Genomic DNA, 20,611 nt, shown 5'->3' on the forward strand with positions numbered 1-20,611 from the left:
GGTCCTTCCATATGTTCTTTTGCACAGTTTTCTAACAGTACTCTTCGTTGGGAGGAGGTACTTCCAGGTCACAAAGGAAGAAGCTGAAGCTCTGAGAGGTGATGTGGGCCGTCCCAGCTTTCGCAGCTCATGCATGTGGAGGCCAGGGTGCAAACCCAGGTGCGTCTAACCCTGCAGCACAAGGCTTTGTCCCAATTCAGGTGTCTGGGCTTCCACTGGGGTCTGTTACCCTCTTGCTCTACAGTGTTTCCATCAGGTGCTTTCCTAAGAGACAGGTGGGCAGGTCTGTGGCATGTGCGAACTTGAATCTCTCCTGCTGAGCCTCTAGCATGCACATAGTAGCCACTCAGTAAAATGCACTGCCTTGTTTTGACCTCTGATAGTAATCAAGGGTAGTCTTTCAGTACTGAGACAGGAGGGGAAGCGGGTTGGTCTTTTCCCACTCTTTCTGTCTTTGAGACTTGAATCCTGTCTGTCTCTCCTAGAGTTTTCCCCCAAACCCCTTCACTGAGCTGTGGGCCTTGGTGTGGCCGGGAGGGGTTTGATTGTGTTGCTCTGTCATGCCATGAACAAATCCCACAAACTACCTGTGTGTCTTGCTCCTGTACCCCCACGTTGGGGTGCACCCCAAATGGCTGCCATGGACCTGGAGGACAGTTACAAAGGAGGCCTCCAAAGCACCCTTTTTCCTGTAGTACTGTAATGGGTAAGATGCAAGAGACACCTTCTTAGGAGTGGGAAATGCTGGACGACAGTGCCGCATCTTGGGAATACGGGAATGTTAGAATAAACCCAAAAGCGTTTCGTTCTGAGCTCTTCTGGAGGGGGAGCCCGCTTGTGCAGGCCACCTGACAGCACTGGGCAGGAGGCTGCTCAGGGAAACGCCTTCAACACCTCCCTCAGCCCAGTGGCCAGGTCCAGTGTGGCTTAAAGGACACCTGTGGGTTCCACCCCAGGGAGGCCCTCATTCTGTATTGGATAATGCATGAGTTCAGCTCTGAGGATCCCTGCTTCTGGTCCTTACGGGACATGGGGGATGGTTTGAGGTGGTCAGTCTTTTCTCCGGGGCTGGGGTGGGATTCTTCCACTTCTCTTTGCCTCACTGCTTTGTGAAACAGCTGATAAACACTCAGAGCTTGTTCATTTGTTGAACTGAGTGAAGTAAAAACTAGAAAAATGTGGTAGTGCTGTTTTGCATTTAAACCCTAAACTTTTTCTGTGGCTTCCGTGGAATTTGTTTTTTTAAGACTGAGTCTCTCTTGGTCACCTGCTATGATTGGAGATCATGTGTAAACCAAATCTTCTGCCCACTGAAAGCAAACAAGTGCCCACAGAGGGGGCAGCTCACAGGGCATCTGGGAATGAGTGAGAAGCTGCAGCTTCGGGGCTGGGAGGTGTACAGCCCAAGCCCCATCCACAGATGCAGGAGCATCAGCATCTAGAGAGACACACACAGAGGGAGGCTGAGGAAGGCCTGTTTCACACGTTTCCCTGGTATCCTACCAACGACAGCCAGGGCGGAAGCTACAAGCCCAGAGTTGTTTGCTGGAATATATGTCCTTAACCAAAACGGCCTTTTTTGACTGTTCTGGCAGATAGCCAGTTGGTTAAGGCGCGAGCGTAGAATGAATGTTTCCAGTTGTGCACTATCCACTTTGTCTCTTGGTTTGTAGTTTGCGCTCCTCTTTTTTACACCCCTAGCGTCACTCAGGGGGCTCTGCTTTGTTGCATGGCCCAGCTTTTGGTCTTGCCTTGCCAAGTTGATTTGCTGTTTCCTGGGCTGTTTCATCAGCTTCCTGTGCTCCAGGACCATGGCCCTGCAGGCTGCTTCTCACATGGTCAAGATGCCGGGGCGATGGGGAGAGGGCAGTACTGACCCTGCAAGTGCTGCTCTCCCTCCCCACGACTGGGACCGGGCACAGCTGGCCTCCAACAGAGTAGAGGGACAGCGGCACGGGGGCTGCTTCCTGGGCTTTGCTGTCCATCATTTAGCTGGTGGATTTGAGAGGACCCTGTGTTTTCTTACGTGTATTTCTCAGCGAGTACTGTCAACTGTTTTAAGGGCCACATGTAACATTCAGTGCAAAGCAGAAACAAAGCCATCAAGTATCGTGCCCTAACTCAGACTCTGAAGGGCCTGCCTGTTGTAGCTGAGGAACGTTCACAGGACGTGTTCTCAGCTTGCGTCTCATTCCTAAAGATTGCTCAGCCTGAGCTTAGAGGAAATCCCTGTGTGTGTTGGAAATCCCTGCCCGAAGAGTTTCGTTTTAGTTCCCTTTTAGTTGTAGGTTTACTGGCCTACAAAAGTAATTTTAAAGTAGAAACTGCAGCAAATGATTTGTTTTTCAGAACTGTTTCCTCAGATAGTACTATACAGAGTACGTACCTTGTACTCCTGGTGTGTTTATTGCGAAGAGCTCAGCACAGAAGAACGTTGTCGTTCCTAACTAATGTCAAAAATGTTACACCTGACTTAGGATAGGCCGCAGAGCAAGCTTAGGATAGCCTGGAGTTGACATGTGCGGCCCCTGTGGGCTGCACTGATCCCAGCTCCCCTCAAACAGCGCCTTTTACAGTAGTCGTGCACAGCGCCACCCCATCCCCGGTGCTTGATCATTATGTCACACTCTGACCCCAAATGGCTTTACCAAGCCGTGTCACTGGCCACAGTCATCACATTTTACTGAGTCACCCAGAAGTTCGCAATCACAGCCATCCCCAGGTGTGAGATTTACTTTCACACGACTGCAGATTACAACAGCAGAGCGCATCTGAGTGCAGACTGGCTGCGAGGGGTTAGGGCACGCGTGCGTGGCAAGTGCTTGCCACTGAGTGGCACCGCCCACCCCTGCCTCGCCTCTATTTTCTTAGAGTTAATTATTTGCCAGTTTTTCTTTTCGCATTAGCTTTCTTTATTAAGAAGAATAGTGACTTTTGAATATAGTTAAGAAATTAATAAGTAACTTTTTAAATTGTAATGCTTAAATGCCATTGCCACACAGAAAATATATATTTTGTAAGAGTGGGTAAATTAAGTTAGGCATAGAGAAATATATTCCAGGTAACCATGACTAATTGTCAGAATTTTTGCCTAAAATAACTTCAGTCAAATATAGCAGTGACACAGGGGTCTGTCAAAACAGCGGTGTGCCACAACCATTCTGAACTGTTAAATAGTAACCCCTTGGCTGTTTTATTTTGAGACATTCTTACAGGAAGTGTTACGTTCTTTGTACTAGTTTGTTTTTCTGGGACCAACACATTTTTAAAAAGAAGAAATCTATTGGGTGTGTTTGATCCCTTGAAGGAGTCTGTGATCTCCCCTGGACCTTCATAAGCAGGTTCTCATTAATTCCTTGTGCACAAATGAAAGGAGCCACATGCTGAGCTCTGGGCCGCCGAGCTGAAGAAGATGTAACCCTTGGTCACGATCCAGGCAGAGAGATAAATCATTAAACAACACTTACAAGACAGTGCTCAGGGATGGAGAAGAGGAAAGCCCGGTCCTCTGAGAGCCTGACTGTGAGCAGCACATCTGTGAGGTTTGCCTCTCTGACACATGCCCTGGGCCCTAGACAACTTGGAAGAAAATGAGTGCTGCTTTTCTACCAGGAGTTGACTGCTCCATACTGAGTGTGACGTGGTCACTGGGGGGAAGGGAAGCCTCTGGTTGCTGTGGGCTTTCTTGTCCTTGTTCAGACATACAGCCTTCTTTTCTTAGATAATAGTTTAATATCTAGAAAATGCAAACTAATTTTCATGTGTGCTCACCTTTCCAACTCCAACCATTCTTCAGCCTGGAGGGTTCTGTGGTAGAGACAAGAACCCGACCCGTGGCAGCAGGCATTGCCAGGTGTGACCTGTGAGCTCAGCCATCGCTGACAGGTCAGCCTGCTCCCAGCCCACTGTGGCGGTTGGGGATGAATGTGCTGCTGGACTAACATGTAAAAACAGGTGTCTAAAAGATTGTCAGAGAACTGTGAAGAAAGGCAAGAAAATAATGTATGAACAAAAAGAAATGCCAGCCAAGCGATCAGAAACCCAAAAGAAATTCTGGAGCTGGAGGGTATAATACCTGGAATAGACTCACTAGAGGGATTCAAATACAGATTGGAGCTAGCATGAGCATTGGTGAACTTGAAGATGGGACAGTGGAAATTCTCAAGTCTGACAAAGAAAGGAAATTCAAGAAAAGTGACCAGAGCATAAAGTTTATGTGGGAACCATCAGGCCAGCCCACATACATTGTTGGAGTACCCGAGATAAAAGGGGATGAAAAAGGCAGAATAAAGAACCATTGCCTGAAAGCTCCCCAAATTTTATAAAAATGACTTGAATGTAAATGTGTAAGAAACTCAATGAACTCCAAGTAAGATGGACTCAGAGGGACCCACATTGAGTATATTAATCCGTTTTCTGTTGCTGGGACAGAATTCTGACAAACATAACTTAGAGGAGGACAGGTTTATCGTGGTTCATGGTTTCAGAGGTTTCAGTCCATGGGCTGGCTTCAAGGCAGAAACATTGTGGTAGAAGGGCCTGGTGGAGGAAAACAGCTCACCTCATGGCAGCCAGGAAGCAGAGAGCAGGGGAACAAGCTGGAGACGAGATACAATCCCTAAGGCCATGCCCTTGCAGCCCACCCAGATACACAAGAAATGTGCTTTACTTATCCTCTAGGTGTCTCTTAAGCCAGTCAAGTTGACAGTCAGGATGAAGGAGCACACTGAGACACTTTATAATCAAGGCTCTTGGAAAGCAAACAACTTAAGAGCATCAGTAAGACTATCATAGATTTCTCATCAGAAAGAAACTTTGTAGATCAATAAGCCATGTGGTGTTGTGTTCAAAATACTACAAGAGAAAAAAAAAACACTGTCAACCAAGAATCCTTTATCGCAATAGTTCTTTAAGTGGGAGGGAGAAATTAAGACTCACAGATAAACAAAAGCTGCAGGTGTTTCTTCCTGCTGCCCTGACCTAACAGAAATACTCAAGAGACCATTGCAGGGTGAAATGATGGCTCACTAGAATAAGGCTTAAAAGCCACATGAAGAAATAAATATCTCAATAATGGCAAATATATGGACAACTTGGAAAGCTCCATTATTATCACGTTTTCTAACTCCACATTTGTTTTCTGCCTAATTTAAGAGACTAATGCACTTAAAATAATTAGCAGTTTGGTGGGACACAGTGTACAGTTTTGTGACACTAACAACCAAAGGGGGAAACCCAGAAAGATTGGAGCCAGAGCTGCAAAGGGGCAGAGTTAGAGGCATACGAGTTACTGATGCGGAGCTGATGTAAATTCAACATAGAACATTTCAGCCTTGATGGCAGATGTGATCCCCATGAAACCACACAAAAGAAATGAACAGTGAATTTAAACCTTTCACTATTAAAAAAATTAACTGAACATGAAAGAAAATATTACTGCAGGAAATAATGGTCAGAGTGCTGTCATACAGAAAACCAATAGGAAGATAACATAAGTAAGTCCTTCCATTTCAGTGACCACTTTAAATGTAGATTGGATAATCAAGACATTAACACACTGAATAAGAACTTGATACAACTATATGCTCTGTACAAGAGACTCAAGTTAGATTCAGAGACACAAATTGGTTGAAATTGACTTTTTTTTTTTTTCGTACTAAGAATCAAACTGAGGACCTTGCCAGGCAGGTGCCACAGAGCTACATCCCCAGCCCCAAAACTGATATTTAAAACATGACATAAGCAAGTGATAATCAGTAAGGGCTGTGAGGGCTTATGTCAGACAAAATAGACCTGGAATCAGAAAAGGAATGGTATATTGATATAAAAAGTTCAGTACAGCAAGAAGAGATATCGCATCTACACATTTACACATCTACCAGACCAAAATCCATGGAGAGAAACTAAAGGAAAACACAGGCAGTTTTACAGTAATTTAGATTTTACAATAATTTAGAGATTCTATACCCCACTGTCAGTAATGGACAGAACAACCAGACAGAATACTGGGAGGGAAGCAGAGGACATAAACAGTGCGATCAGCCAGCTGGACCCGCAGCGGCTGCCACAGCATTCTGCCCCACGACAGCAGCCAGCGGTTCTTCTCAAATGTGCAGGGATGTTTTCTAGGACAGATGGTATGGTAGACCATCAGTCTCAGGGGATTTTAAAAGATAGACATAGGTAGTATCTTCTTTAGATGAAGATAGAAATCAATAAAACTGGAAAATAGTTGTGGAAGTTAAACAACTATTAATAAGTCAGAGAAATCATGGGAAAATTTGAAAATATTGTGAAATTAATGAAAATGAAGCACAACTTAGAAAAACTTAGGGGACACAGTGCAAGTGCTAAGTGAGAAAGTTATAGCTATAAAGACTTCCATTACAAAACCAGAAAGAGCTCAAATCAATGTACTATGCAACTTACAGAACTAGGAAAAAGTGGGACCCAGTAAATCCAAAGCTAGCAGAGGAAGGACAGAAAAGATCAGTACAGAGATGAGATAGAAAATGTACACAAAGTAAAAAGTGTTACGTATGAAAATAGAAAAATTGTGGAGAAAATCTTGAAACCAAAAGCTGATTCTTCTAAAAGATCAACAAACTGACCAACAAAGAAAAAAGGCTCAGATTACTAAAATCAGAAACAAAATCGGAGCTGTTCCGCTAATTTTATTACTCCACAGAAATAAAAATGGTTGTGAGAATACCATGTGCCTTTGTACACTAACAAATTGGATAACCATAAATAAATTCTTAGAAAGTAGAAACTTACTAAATTGTGAAGAAATAGAAAATCCTGTATCAGTAATGGAAGTCTTCCCTCAAAGAAAAGCCCTGCACTGCATGGTGAATTCTACCAAAATTTAAAGAACACCAATCGTCAAACTTTTCTAAAATATTGACAAAAGGGAGACATGTCCTAACTCATTCTATGAGATCAGTATTGCCCTGATAAGAAAGCCGGATAAAAACACTTGTCTGAATGGAAAACTACCAACCAGGGTTCCTTTTGAATATTGATGCAGAAATCCTCAGCAGAATACTAGCAAACTGAATTCAACTGCGTGCCAAAAGATGGTACGCGTGACCAAGTGAGATTTATTCCTGGAATGTAAGCATGGTTCACCATACTGAATTTGACAGTATTAATATACCACATTAACAGAGTGAAGGAAAAAAAAACTACATGATCAGTTATCCTTAGACAGAATCAGCATTTGACCGAATTCAACATCCTTTCATGAGTAAAAGCAGTCAGTAAACTAGCAATAATGCAGCTATCTCAACAAAATAAAAGCCAAGAATGAAAAAGCCACAGCAAGCAGCGTAGTTGGTGGTGAAAGACTGACACTTTTCCTCTGGGTTAAGGAACAAGGCAAGGCCTATGTGCCTCCTTCCTTCAGCACAGTAACTAGGGGTTCTGGCCAAAGCTATGAGGCAAGAAAAACCAAATCAAAGGCATCTAGATAGGAGAAGAAGAAGTAAGTTATTTCTGTTAACAGATGATAGGATATGTGGGAATCCCTGAATATTCCACAACAACACTGTTAAAACTAATGAATGAACTCAGCAAAGTACCCATATACAAAGTCAGCACACAGAAATCAGTCGCACTTCTATACACTAATATTGAGCAATCTGAAAAGGAAGTTTCATAATTCCATTCACAATTGTATCACAAATAATGATATACTTAGGAACTTATTTACCTTGTACAATGGAAACTCCAAACTTTCACCTTTAAAGGACATTAAAACAGACATAAATGCAGGCACATCCCATGATCTTAGAATGGAAGTTCTTTTGTTGTTTGTTTTTTGTTTTGTTTTGTTTTTTGACAGTGTCTCACTGTGTGGTTCAGGCTGGTCTTGAAAAAACTGTATAGCCCAGGCTGGCCTCGAACTCATGGCGATCTTCCTGCCTCAGCCTCCCAAGTGCTGGGATTATAAGTGTGCACCACCACAGCTGACAGATTGAAGGTCTTGGTGTTGTTGAAGTGTCTATACTTGCCACAGCAACCTGCACATTCAGTACATCCAGGACATTATATAAAAAGAAAAGAAAAAATGGAGTATTCACATTTCTTGATTTTGCTGCTTAGTACAAAGCTATTAGGAATCAAAACATTTGGTACTAAAAACAGACCAGTGGGGTAGCAAATAGAGCCCACAAATAAATCTTCCCATGTGACTTAAATAGGGTTCCAAAATCATTCAATTGGAAGAGACAGGTTTTCTAACACATGGCTCTGGGAAAATAGGAAAGCCATATTTAAAAATGAAATTGTTACATTACCTAATATCGTACATAAAAATAAAAAGTAGAACAAAGACCTAAATGTAACAACTAAATTGTAAACTCAGAAAAAATAGGATAAAAGCTTTTCAGTGTAAGATTTGGCAATGATTTCTTGTTTTTTGACACCAAAAGCACAAGATGCAAAGAAGGAATTTAAAAATTGGCCTGCGTGAGAATTTGGTTTTTTCTTGCATCAAAAGAAAATATAAAATGGTAAAAAGGCTGACCATGGAGTGAGAGAGCATATTTGCAAATCTTGTTTCTGATAAGAGAGTCACAATCAGAATTTATAGGGAACTTCTAAAAATTAACAAAGAAACAACCTGATTCCAAAATGGGCAAAGGATTTTAATAAACATTTTTTTTCAGAGATGATACATAAATGATCAATAGGCACATGCAGAGATGTCCCTGTCTGTAATCCATAGGGAAATGTGCATGGAAACACCTGGATACCACCCACTGGGGATGTTCACGGTTTAAAAAACAAGTAACATTTTGCAGCAGTGTGACAAAATCATGACCTTTGTGCACTGTTGGTGGGAATGAGTATGTAAACACCAAGGAGAACTGTGAGAGTTCCGCAGAAAGTTAAAAGTAGAATGAACGTGCGATCCAGCCATTCTGCTTCCAGATCGGATATATGCCCGAGTGTTCAGAGCAGGGACTTAAGAGACGTTTATCCATTTGTGTTCTTAGCAGCACCATTACCATAGCTAGACAGTGGGAGCAGCCCAGGTTCAAGGAAAGAAGGAAAAGCAAACAAACGGGGTCTGTCCGAGCAGTGAGATACTGTGCAGCCTTAAAATGGAAGCCAGTTTCTGAACAGGCTACAGTGTGATGAGCCTTAAGTACATTGTGTGTGGAGGGGAATAGCCGGTCACAAAGATGTGTCCTGTGTCAGCCTGCTTAGAGAGAAACTTCGAGGAGTTGAAATCACAGAAGCAGCAAGTGGAATGGTGCTTACGAGAGCAAAAGAGTTGTGGTTGTGAAGGGTAGATAATACCATGAGTGTATTTACTACACTGATACACTTTCATCACTGATGTACTTAGACGTGGTTATATGTTATATTTTGTTGTTTGCTTATTTGTTGCAGTACTGGCCTATGCTAGACAAGCGCTGTAACACTGAGCTACACCCCAGCCCCTTTGTTATTTTATTTTGAGACCGATCTCCTGAGTTGTTCAAGCTGGCCTCAACCTTTCAACCCTCCTGCCTCAGCCTCCATAGTAGCTCAGATCACAGGCATGCACCACACACCCAGCTAGTATGTATTTTCCTACAATATAAACGTGGACGAAAAGAGAAGACTTGTGTTTGTGTTCATTAAACAGATGCCTACATCGTGATTACATTCTCCAGACATTGGAATGTGTGATTAACAGTTTCAGCTTTTGTTTATATCTAAATCCCTTGCTGTAGTCTCAGTTTAAGGATCAAGAGGCCTATTGTTGATGGAGAAGAGGAAGAACATGTTAAAGTGTTAACGTTTTTATAATTGAATCGCACACACATACGCAAAGAAAGAATACCAGTGCTTTGGAAAGCTTAAAAGAGGCCGAGAGGTCAAGGAAGAGTCTTAGAACTTAATGTCCCCGCCAGAGCTGCTGTGGCATTGAAATAGTCTCCAGTGGCTTTTATTTCCAGAGCCTGCTGGAGTCCGTGCATGTTCTAGACTTCCGTGGCAGGTTGTTGTCCATAGAGATGGAGGCAGGAGTGTGCCTCCGGGGTGAGGGGTTCCTCAGGTGTCGCCCTCCACAGGGGAAGAAACCAGGCTGCCTGCCACCCTGGTGTCTCTCTTCCTGCCAGAAGTAGAAGCAGACAGCACCAGCGACAGCCAGCGCATCCTTCTCAGTCTCTTTTGTACATACGTGGCCACATGTGCCTGGCTGCAGGGAGGGCAGGGGACACGGAAGAGCCACTCCACAGGGCCTAGTGAGTCACAGTGCAGACCACCCAGAGCCAGTGACTTCGGCAGGGACAGCGTGCCAGCTGCCGGCCCTTGAGTGTGCAGGCGGGAGCGGGCAGGAGCGCTCAGGCCCGTCGGCGCCTGCCCTGTCTTGTCGCTCGTGCGCTCCGCCAGAAGCGCCCGTTGTTTGTGTTCTTCATTTAATCCCTGCGCTCAGAACTGCTTCTGACCCTTGGCTATACTTTCTTAATTCTGAAATGTCATTAGTGCTAGAGAGCACTAATCTCTTGTAATTTAAATGGGATTACTTACTTTTTCTGCTCCCACTTTTCATTTCATTTTAAACTGCTAGATAGTAGCTCCTTCCACAGGTGTTTTGCAGAGCTGGTGGCTGTGGGTTGGTTTTGTCATCTGAGATTTCTTTGGAGAGAAGGGACCTGTTTCAGGATTGCATATCCTGCCATGCCTTTCCTTGATTTCTAGGCAGTATAGAAACCTGCAGCCAGGGTGGCAGGACGACTGTTCTCTGTCCCTTCCAGAGGCCATGCACCGGCCACTGAGGGCATGAAATGGGGTGGGATGCACCCTGGCCCCTTGGGCTGGGGGCAGATGGTGGAGACAAGCTGCCCATGTCTTGGCCCTGGTGCCCGCTGCACATGGTGTGAACCTGGACAGGTTTCTCCGCTTCTTTGTGTCTTCTTTGCTTTTCCATTAGTAGGATGAGGGTAACCATAGAAGTTTTGTGAGGATTGAATACTTTGTGCCAGCATGTTGTTCCTGGGGTGGTAGCTCTGCTGTTTTTGTTTTGTTTGTTTTGTGGTACGGAGGACTGGATCCTAAGCTCTCACACTGAGTTATGTTCCCAACCCTTTTTTAATTTCTTTCCTTTAAGGCAGGTACTCACTAAGTCATTCAAGCTGGGCTTAAACTTCCAATCCTCCTTCCTCGGCCTTGCAGAGTGCTAAGGTGAAAGGCGTGCTCCACCATGCATGGCTTGATGTTATTTTCATTATTTTCCTGTTATAATTTTTGGCGATCAGCTGATGGGCTCATTTTTTAGCTCACACGGGGAGCGCACTGTAAGCCTGTACCTGCACCGAGAGTAGCCAGTGCTGCAGCCGAGCTGGCTCATCAGATGACTGCCTTTAAAGAGTACCCGGTACGTTCAAAGCACCCTCTTTACCTGGCCTTGAGCGTCCCAAAAGTTTCTGCTGTGTCTCCCCTGCCTTCCATTCTTAGACCTGTCTGTCGTCAGGCATACAGCTCAGCTACTGTGTCTCTTAGATGTAATTATCATGTGCTGGAAGCTTGCTGTCCACCTAGATGGTCTCTGCAACAAGCATGAAGACTGACTTTGTCCTAATGCTGTATATCCTCATGGAGTTACCAAACGGCTACCCCCAAGCCAGGTCTCACAGAGAATCAGGGCAGCCATCCCTTACCAGGAGGCAGGAGTCAGGCACCAAGGGGCAGATCATTAAAACATTCCTACCCCTTTTGTGCCAGGAGCAGCGGTGACAAATACGGTAGGAGGCCCAGCAGCCAGGAGTCCAAGGCAGTGCACAATGCCCAGAGTGACGAATGGTACTAGGTGAGCGTAGGAGAGGCCACCCTGCCCCGGCAGGCTCTGGCCCTTGCTCTTGCATGGGTATCAAGCCTCTGCTACATGCTGTGAACATGCCGGGTGCTCTGCTGAATGTGCCACGTGCAGTAACCCCGAGAGAGTCTCAGATGTGACATTGGAGCCTGCCCTGAACACAAATGGAACCACTTGGCGGCCCTGGGCGCTTTCGTGTGGTTTGGGTCAGAAGTGGTATTGGTTGTTTCTGATCCTGAAACCTGTAGTGCGATAGGGATGCCAGACTGTGACTGCGTCCACCACGAGCTGCTTTGAAGTGGTCACTAAAGTGATTCCAGAACTCACAGTGTGCAAAATTAGTTGCAGTGCTGTAGGATCCTTTGCCACCAAAGCCCGTGGGTGTGAGATACCTGCGAGCTCGGCCTTGGCCACAGAGGCTTTGGAGTGGGAAGCTTGTATGATGACTATGCTGGTGGAGTGAACCCTGTCGTCTTCCCATGACCTCACTGCCAGCTGGACCAGCCTGCGGTGACTGCTCCTTCACGCCCTGGACACTGGGCACCGCACATCTGGGGCTGGGGTGGGCGGGGAGCCTGTGGGGGGCGTTGGTGGCAAGGTCCTTCGCCGGGAACTGGAGCCTCAGAAGGGGTCAGGGTGAGGCAGCTGAGCTCTCCCTCCAGAGGTCATTTTAGAGGAAAGGAGTGCATGTGACAGGGACAGCAAATGCGGCCTTCCCTTCCCAAGGTCTGTGACAGAGATGCCACTTTTCTGGGGACAGCTCTGTGGTCTGCAGTTGTATCCGGGCATGTGGCTGGGACCCTGATTGGTTGCATGCCATGAGACACGCAGGTGACATGCAGCGCTGTCCTTGAACACTCCAGGCATGCATGTCCCTCCTGTTAAAATACAGAGCAGGAAATGAGGTCCCAGTGGACCAGCACCCTGGAGCGGAAGCCGGAGCCCGCGGCTGGTGTGCAGAGGTGTTGTGCACAGGGAGCGCTATGTAGGGCCTGCCCCTCTGCACCCCGAGGCAGAGTGTGTCGTTGAACCCAGGGACCAGGCGTGTAAAAAATGCTGAGAACCTGAGGTAATGATAGTAGACGAAGGCAAAGCCAAATAATGAGGAAATACCTCCTGAGCTCCAAGGAAGGATTTCCCGTCCCAGTGCCCCCCTCCCTCCTGCTGTGTGCCTTTTTGCTGCCCCTGAACCCCAACTGCCTCAACTCTGAAGGTCCCTGCCCCTGAGCAGCGCTGGGCCGGGCGCCCCTGCTCCTCCCAGTGGGCCGATCTGTGCATGGAGGGCAGCCAGGGCTCCTCCCCTTGCTTTGGTCCAGTGCCACCCTTGCTCGTTTCCTCTTGCATGATGGAAATGGGCATGTTGGGTTTTTACTCAAAGAAGGCATTTGCAAAACAGTTTAAAGACTACTACTTCATACTGTGAAAAAGTCTGCCGTTTTATGGTGGTCGGAGAAGATACTTCTCGTCCAGCTATGGCAGAGGTGTTTACCATTCACCTTTTCTTCGAGGAAAGCTTTTTGAAGCAAAGTAAGCACCTACCTGGCTTGGAAAGGCCCAGTGCGCAGGCTTCTTCTGATGAGTGCCTGTCTCAGCCCAGCATCCCGAGGACCCCACTGCCTCAGAAGGTTGCACAGCCTCTGGTCCTTTGCCTCCATGGGTTTGTTGTCTAAAGAGAGCTTTCAACCTATGGGCTGGAAGCAAAAATAAATGCTTGTTACCCAGAAGTACCCACTTATGTAGTATGAAAATACATGCAGGTATCTATGTAGGAAAAGACAAAAAAAAAAAAAAAAAACCTTTAAACAGACTAAATTGTTTTCATTTAAATAATGTTTCACCCCCAGTACTTTTAATAGTTCATTTATGTATTCATTTGGCAAGTGTCACTTGGTGCTTTCCCTGTTCCTGGCCGGGGTCAGTGGCTTCCTGAAGGGGGCCACGTGGTGCATGTCTCTGCTCTGCAGCTGCCATCTCTTCATGGCCACAAACTCTGCTGTCCTTGCTCAAGAGCAGACCCGGACAGCCAACGTGTGGGTGACTGGGTCTGGCCAGGGGCCAACAGAAATTTGTGGACACTGAAGTTTGAATTGATTTATTTTCGTGTGTCACACATTACTATTGTTCTTTTGATTTTTTCCAATCATTAAAATGTATAAGAACTAAAAGAAATACAGTGGCACCTTGGGTCATGAACTGAATTTTTTCCATGATTCTGGGGAAGATGGCTAAGTTCGTGTTTGTCACCCGATAGGGAGTTCGTGAACCAAGGTACTGCTGTATTTGAAAGTATTTTTGTTGTGTGTGTGGCCCTGTTCTCAGAGCTTCCTGGGGTAACCGTGGCCTTGCTCGGGTCAGCAGCAGAAGCTGAGGCCTGCAGAGAGTATTGCCTAGTGTTAGATGAAATCTTTCTTATCAAGTAGTGCCAACCTTGCCCTTTAACTCCCCTGACTGCTCTTCAGCATTGTGTCTGGCATGTAAATCCGCTGGCCAGCTCTGTGCTGGTCTTGGAGTTTTCCCAGTTCTGCCGTGCATCACCCATCTGCTCCAAAGCCGTGGCTCAGTCTGACCCCTGTGCCCGCCACGTGGGTCCCACACACCACTTGGGCACAGGTGTTTTGGCTGCTGCCTTGCTGGCTGCTGAGCCAGTACTCGGCGCTTCCTGCCCCGCAGTCCCTGTGACCCGGGTCATGACACCGGCAGGTTCTGCCAAGGCGCTAGCCAGCGCCGTGGAGCCCTCGGTCAGCGCTGATTGCAGGTTCTTTCAAGGCAGTTTTGCAACAAATAGGCTTATGTCTTCTATTTGTAGTAGCTATGGAAACGCTCGGAAGCCTCTGTCCAAAGCTGAGCGTACAATAAAGCACTTCAAGTGTTGGTAGGATTAGAGACTTGGGAAGATGTTTAATTTTCTCCCTGACTCTTTCTTGCTCACTGCCTCCTTCGGGAGGGACAAGGGGGCAATGTGAATATTAACTGGGACTTGCTTTAGTCTCCCTCATGACCCTGTGGACCGACTAGGTCCTCATCCACCCTCCGGCCTCCTAACAAGGAGCCATGCATATTCATGACCCGGGGCTGGGATCACACACATTCTTAGGCTGCATCTCACAGTGTTCCCCTTCTGACTCAGTTTTGTGCAAGGGCCCTTTTTTCTGGCCAATGCGTGCTAAGTCACAGTTAGGCAGGAGTGAGACACTGTGCTGCCCTGTTGCACGGGAGAGTGACTGTAGATAGTGGTGGCACATACTGTGTTTCAGAGAGCAGACAGAAGAGTCCTGAGTCCTGTAGAAATGGCAAGTGTTTGGGGGGGTGGGTATGTTTGCCCAGCTCTAAATATCATATAACGTACACATGTATTGAAGCAGCATTCAGTACCCCGTATTTATGTGCAGTTTTTATGTCTTTGTGTATCAGTTTTAAAAATTAAGTTAAAGAATGAGAACTACAGCCTAATACTGGATAAAAATAATACCCTCAATTTCTAAAAAAAAATTTAGAAAGGAATAACTATAAAAAATGGATTTTGAATCTGAAACCCTGGACAGTAGTACCCAAATCTCTCAGTGGATGTTCGGATAAGCAGGGGATCCTTGAGTGGCACTGCCACACAGGTGAGCCACCGCACTGCTAGTGTTCACCGGGGAACACAGGGCACTTCCTGGAGTCTGCAGCACCCAAACTCCAGCCTCACGACATCCTCCTCAGGACCGCCACTGACAGGCACAAGTATAAACATCCACTTCAATAACAAGGGCTGTGCTTCGCCATCCCTCACTTCTGCTTTTCAGGGTGCTGCAGAGTCGGCTCCAGCGCCCCTCCCCACACCTCCACATCTCTCTGCACTTGGAATGTCTCTTCTGCTTGAGCTTCACCCTGTTTCTGTGAAGTTGCTGATCCTGCGACGTTTGTCCCAAAGCGGTTGCCGCAAGATCCAGCTGCGGACAGTCTTGTTTCCCTGGCCCCCTTCTCCCTATCAGTGATAATAGGCATCATGCCAGTCTCTTCTGCAGAAGTCAACCACCAAACTCTTCGAGGCGGAATCGATAATAAAATGTCACGCTAACAGTGTTCTCACAAAGCACAATAGAAAAATGCCCCACACCCCTGCCTGAGGTGCACAAGATGGAAATCACTGTTGCACCCCATCCACATGGGAATTCTGTCGTTTGGTTTCTGGTGTTCTGGTCCAGCTTCCTTGCCTGGGTCACACTCGTGTTGGCCTACTTCCCCTTAATCCATCAACCTGGCAAAGCCTGAGTCAGGAAACCATAGACGAAGCGAGCAGCTGCAGCCTGTATAGGTCGCTGCGCCCCACCGCACGGCGCGCTTGCCTTTGCATGGCCAGCACCACACTAGCTTAAAGGAAAGACAGGTGAACAAGACACCAGCTGTCGCATTACAAGAAGTTCACAGTCATGAGCGCAGACAGAAACACAAACAAGCAGTCACTGCTTACATGATTTCAGCAAACACCTATTGAGCTTGGCACTGTGTGCAGGGAATTGGACTGGGTGCTGGGCACATGGAAACGCACCCCGTGCTGCTCCTGCCCTTGGGGTGCTCACACACACACACACACACGCAGGCAGGCAGGTACAGTGTAATAGGACGAGAGTGGTCTGGAAACCGGCGGCAGGTGCAGCCAACCTCAGCTGGGTCGAGGGACCCCAGGATGCTAACCAAGAGAAGTCTTGCTGGAGGAGGTGGTACTCAGTGCACCCTGGTAGAAAGGAAACAGCTGGTGCCCGTGCAGGCCAGCTCCTGGGTGGGGTAGACAGCCCATTGATGTGAGGGGACTCTCCTGGCGAGAGATGTGTCAGGCCGTGGTGTGAGGGGACTCACCCCCAGTGGGTGAGGTAATTGATAACATGAAGGTCTGGGCGTGGTGCTGTCATTTGCAAGGGTGTGGGATTCTTCAGTGACCCAGCGACTGGCCCCCATTGCAGGAGCTCACAGTGCACCCTTGGGAGGCTCAGGTCCTCCTCTTCCAGTTATGTCCCAACCAATAACCAGGAAGCTTCAGAAAGAAGGAAATGCCTTGCTTCTGTCACTTACAGTTACACACACGGACCCAAATCCCCCACTCACACACTTGCGTGTCTGCATTCACCTCTTCATATTTGTTCCCTGGTCAGTTCTTGTCATAGCCAGTGGCCCCCTTTTTTTCTGCAGAAAGGGAGAAAGGGAATTTGTGTGATGATAGTGTCATCCTGCGTGAATTATTACCCGCTGCTGTGAAGCGGACGCTCAGTTGAGACTGCCAGACACCTGGAAACCGCACTTCTGTTCCCTGTACTGGCACATAGGAGAGGTTTGGTGACTGTGGAAAAGGGGAATATTTAGAGTAAGGCTTTATGCCGCTGAACAATTCTATGGGTTGTGACTACAAAAGAAACACACCCTTATAAAGGACCTGGGCTTTGTCACGAAGGGTGACAGACAAATGGCCAGATGAGAAAGGACGTCCCCGCCATGGGTGACTCAGTGTGGCGTCAGCATCCGTTGGGCAGACGGTGCCTCTCCTTGGCCATCTGGGCAAGGCCAGTTGTTTATACACACAAGTGGTTATGGTGATAAACCTTCAAAGACCCGTCGGGACGTTCACCCAGCGGTCATGGTTGGGCCTCTTCTGGCGCCTGTGTCCAGGCCCCAAGGCCACACGCACACATGGGCCCGTGTTGTGCCTGCCTGGTTGGAGGAGCTGGGATAGGCAGGCCAGGCTGGGCCATGCTTGAGGCGTCAGGGCCTTCCCATGGGCATCCAGGAGGGCTCAGCAGGATTGTGAACCAACTTAGGTGCCCTTCAGGGTCTAGACTGGAGAAACCTTCAAAGCCTCCAAACCCTCTTGAATACCCCTGCTGTTGATGTTTCAGCCATCTGACTTGCATGGAAATTTCATTTCTGCTGCTTTCTATGAGGTTACTGAACCAGATTTTTAAAAATAAACAACAAAAAAAACCTAGCTAGATTCATTCCCTTTCTCAGATAACTGCAAGAAAGATCCAGCAGCTTTGTGGCTTCTTACTTTAGGCTGGGGAAGTAGAGGTGACCCAGAAGCAGTCCTTCCCATGGTGTGGGGCACCACGCAGACCAGAGCTTGGCTCTTTAGCAGTTGATCTGATACCGTTTGGTTGTGGCACTGCCCAAGTGGGTGCCTCTGGTCATCCCAAGGGGAAAGGACTTCCTTTTCTGATGCCCCTACCCGTGGGCAGGCAGACTGCTTTCTCTGGAAGAACTGTTTATAAGAATCCCTCCCTCAGCCCCGTCATCCTCTCCAGACCAGGGCACGGTACCCCAGCCCCGTCCCCAGTGGTCTCTTAGGGGCCCTTGGCTCCTGCTGTTGAACGTGGGTCCTTATAACCATTTCCATGAGATCCTTTGTTGAAGGCAGTGCAGTAACAGTTGGTGATTTCCCCAGGGCCCCACAACCCCTGGCAGCTAAGCCTGATTCCTCAGTAAATAATGCAGCAGTGCTGCGATAGTCTTCCTGGCTGTCTGCAGTTAGAGGTGCAGGACAGTGAGTGGGACAGTTCAGTTGAGGTCCAGGCACAGGCAAGCAGCGAGTGTCACATGCTTTGTGAAGCTTGAGAATTGAAATCTGTCAGAGGCCTTCTAGCTTCATCTCTCAGACACTAAATGAGGGAGATGCCACAGTGACTCCTGGGAAATCATTCTTACTGATAATTAGGCTTCCTTGAAACAGAACAACTTCCTGTCTGTGCCCCAACATCTCTGTGATCAGGTCTATAGGATCCTCTTGTGTCCATAAACCTCAGTGCTCAGTGTTCCCATGCATGCATGCATTCATTCATAGGACCCTGAGGAAGCTGCTGCAGCCATCAGCCACTGGGCATCACACTTGCTGGATACAGGTGTGCATGCGTGCGTGTTGTGTCTGCTGCATGTTTTCTGCTTTGGACACATTTGTGGCATACAACCCTCTGGGAAACCTTGCCGGAGGTTGTGGATTATTGCTATCACCAGGTCCCCTGATCTGTCCTAGTCGTGCCCGTGTGCAGTTGATTCCTTCACTCGGCTGCAGTCCTGACCCAGTGGGTGGTGTATGCCATCCGCAACCTCACCGAGGACAACAGCCAAAACCAAGATCTGATCGCCAAGCTGGAGGATCAGGGCCTGGCAGATGCCTCGCTCCTCAAGAAGATGGGGTTTGAAGTTGAAAAGAGGGGGGAGAAGCTGATCTTGAAGTCCACTCGTGACCCCCCGCCACGGTAAGGGTCCTTGTGTGGGCTGTCTTATGTTTGGTCACAGGGCTGTTCCCACACCCTCCAGTGTGATCACCCAAGAGGACCCTGAAGCGGGCTTCGGCAGTTTGTTCAAGCTTTATGTTGCCTCTTTCTTCAGAGGGTTAAATTGTCAAGCTCTTCCTGGGGGAGAAATATAGAAAGCATACCAGAATTTATCCACAGTCTAAGCTGGGGATAGTGGTACATACCCATACTCCCAGCTGCTGAGGAGGCGGAAGTAAGAGGATCAAAAGTTTGAGGCCAGCTTAGGTAACTTGGTGAGACTTGGGGAGAAAATAAAAAGGCCTGAGTATGTGGCTCAGTTGGGAGAGTATTTGCCTACCATGTGTAAGGCCCTAAGTCCAATTCTTAGTACTGCTAAAAGGAAAAGAGAAAGTTACACATGGTCTAAAGTACATTTCTGATAGAAATTAGGTTTTCTGTCAAAGATAACTGATGTTCACTGCCATTAAAGAAGCAGAAAACCCCTTGTATGACATTGGATGTGCTGTTTCAGGTTTCTGCTGGTTACATGTGAGCATTGTTCAGACTTCTGCGGTTTTGCCCTGTCTGATGATTCTCATTGTATTTTTTCATTGTGCTTCCTTTTCTTCTTAGTGATTGAACTCTCCACCCAAACATCTGAACTCTCACAATGTGTTTTGTGGAATTTTCATCCTCGCAGTATACGAAACTGCAGGTGTCTGAAGATGTCCAAGTCCACCTTTGGGAACCTCTGAATCCTTTAGGTAATAGAGCTCAGTGTGTGCGAGCTATAAGTGAAAGTGCCCAGTTTTGCTTTCTTTGTGTGCATTCAGTGTAACTGTCTGTGTGCCTTTGTCCCTTGGGTAGCGTATGCGTTTGCGTTGTAGGCCGTACTTAACTGTGGCAGCAGATAATAAATCTTCTCTCGGGGGTGCAGCCCTCATTTGTCAAAGCCTGGGCCGTCTGCTTGCATTCTGTGCGTCATTTCAGATGGAAGTCACTCTGCGCCCTCACCTTGCCTCTCCTCGTTGGGTTTTCTGAATGCTGGCAGCCAGTTGAAGTAGTTTCTCACTGTGATTAATTCTAGCACGCTCTTTTCACCCCTTCTGCCTTTCCAAAACATTGACAAGACTCATTTCCAGTTAATTAGTTCGAGAACCCACCCTCCTCATGTTAGATGCTGTGTTGTCACTGAGCCCTGTCCTCTGGAATGTGGGGGAGTGAGGGTGCGGACTGTGGGCCCTTAACTCTTCCCGTCCCAAGTCATCTCACAGTCAAGGAATTTGCCCCATCCAGCTAAAGGTGAAGACCTGCGTCTGACCGACCTTCACGCCCTTGTTATAGAGGAAACAATATTTTTATCTACTGCTTGGTGTCTAGCTTTCCATCTCCCTGCCTCCGCTTCACGTCTTATCACAAGTGGAATGGATGAAGGAGCACTAACTCTTCGTAACTACCTGGATCGCCAGGAAAATGGCCAAATGAGCGAGTGGTCGCACCATGATCGCCTAGCACGAAACTAGTAGATTCAGATTTTTTTCATAACCCCTGTGTTAAAACTTCTAAAACAAGC

The 20,611-nt window shown here is 47.2% G+C and overlaps 1 protein-coding gene across 1 annotated transcript in view; it reads left to right on the forward strand.

Annotated features, from left to right (window-relative positions):
- The window catches only part of Atxn10 (ataxin 10), a gene marked incomplete in the record, with an annotated part of 147,965 nt that extends 127,975 nt beyond the window's left edge, over window positions 1-19,990 (forward strand). Inside the window, 2 exon segments of the mRNA XM_013511506.1 lie at window positions 18,852-19,038; window positions 19,672-19,990. Coding sequence (XP_013366960.1) covers window positions 18,852-19,038; window positions 19,672-19,678 — 194 coding nt within the window.
- Between the last annotated feature and the right edge of the window lie 621 nt (window positions 19,991-20,611).

This window comes from Chinchilla lanigera, unplaced genomic scaffold (genome assembly GCF_000276665.1).
Source record: "Chinchilla lanigera isolate Chin_1 unplaced genomic scaffold, ChiLan1.0 scaffold00012, whole genome shotgun sequence".
Taxonomy (NCBI): domain Eukaryota; kingdom Metazoa; phylum Chordata; class Mammalia; order Rodentia; family Chinchillidae; genus Chinchilla; species Chinchilla lanigera.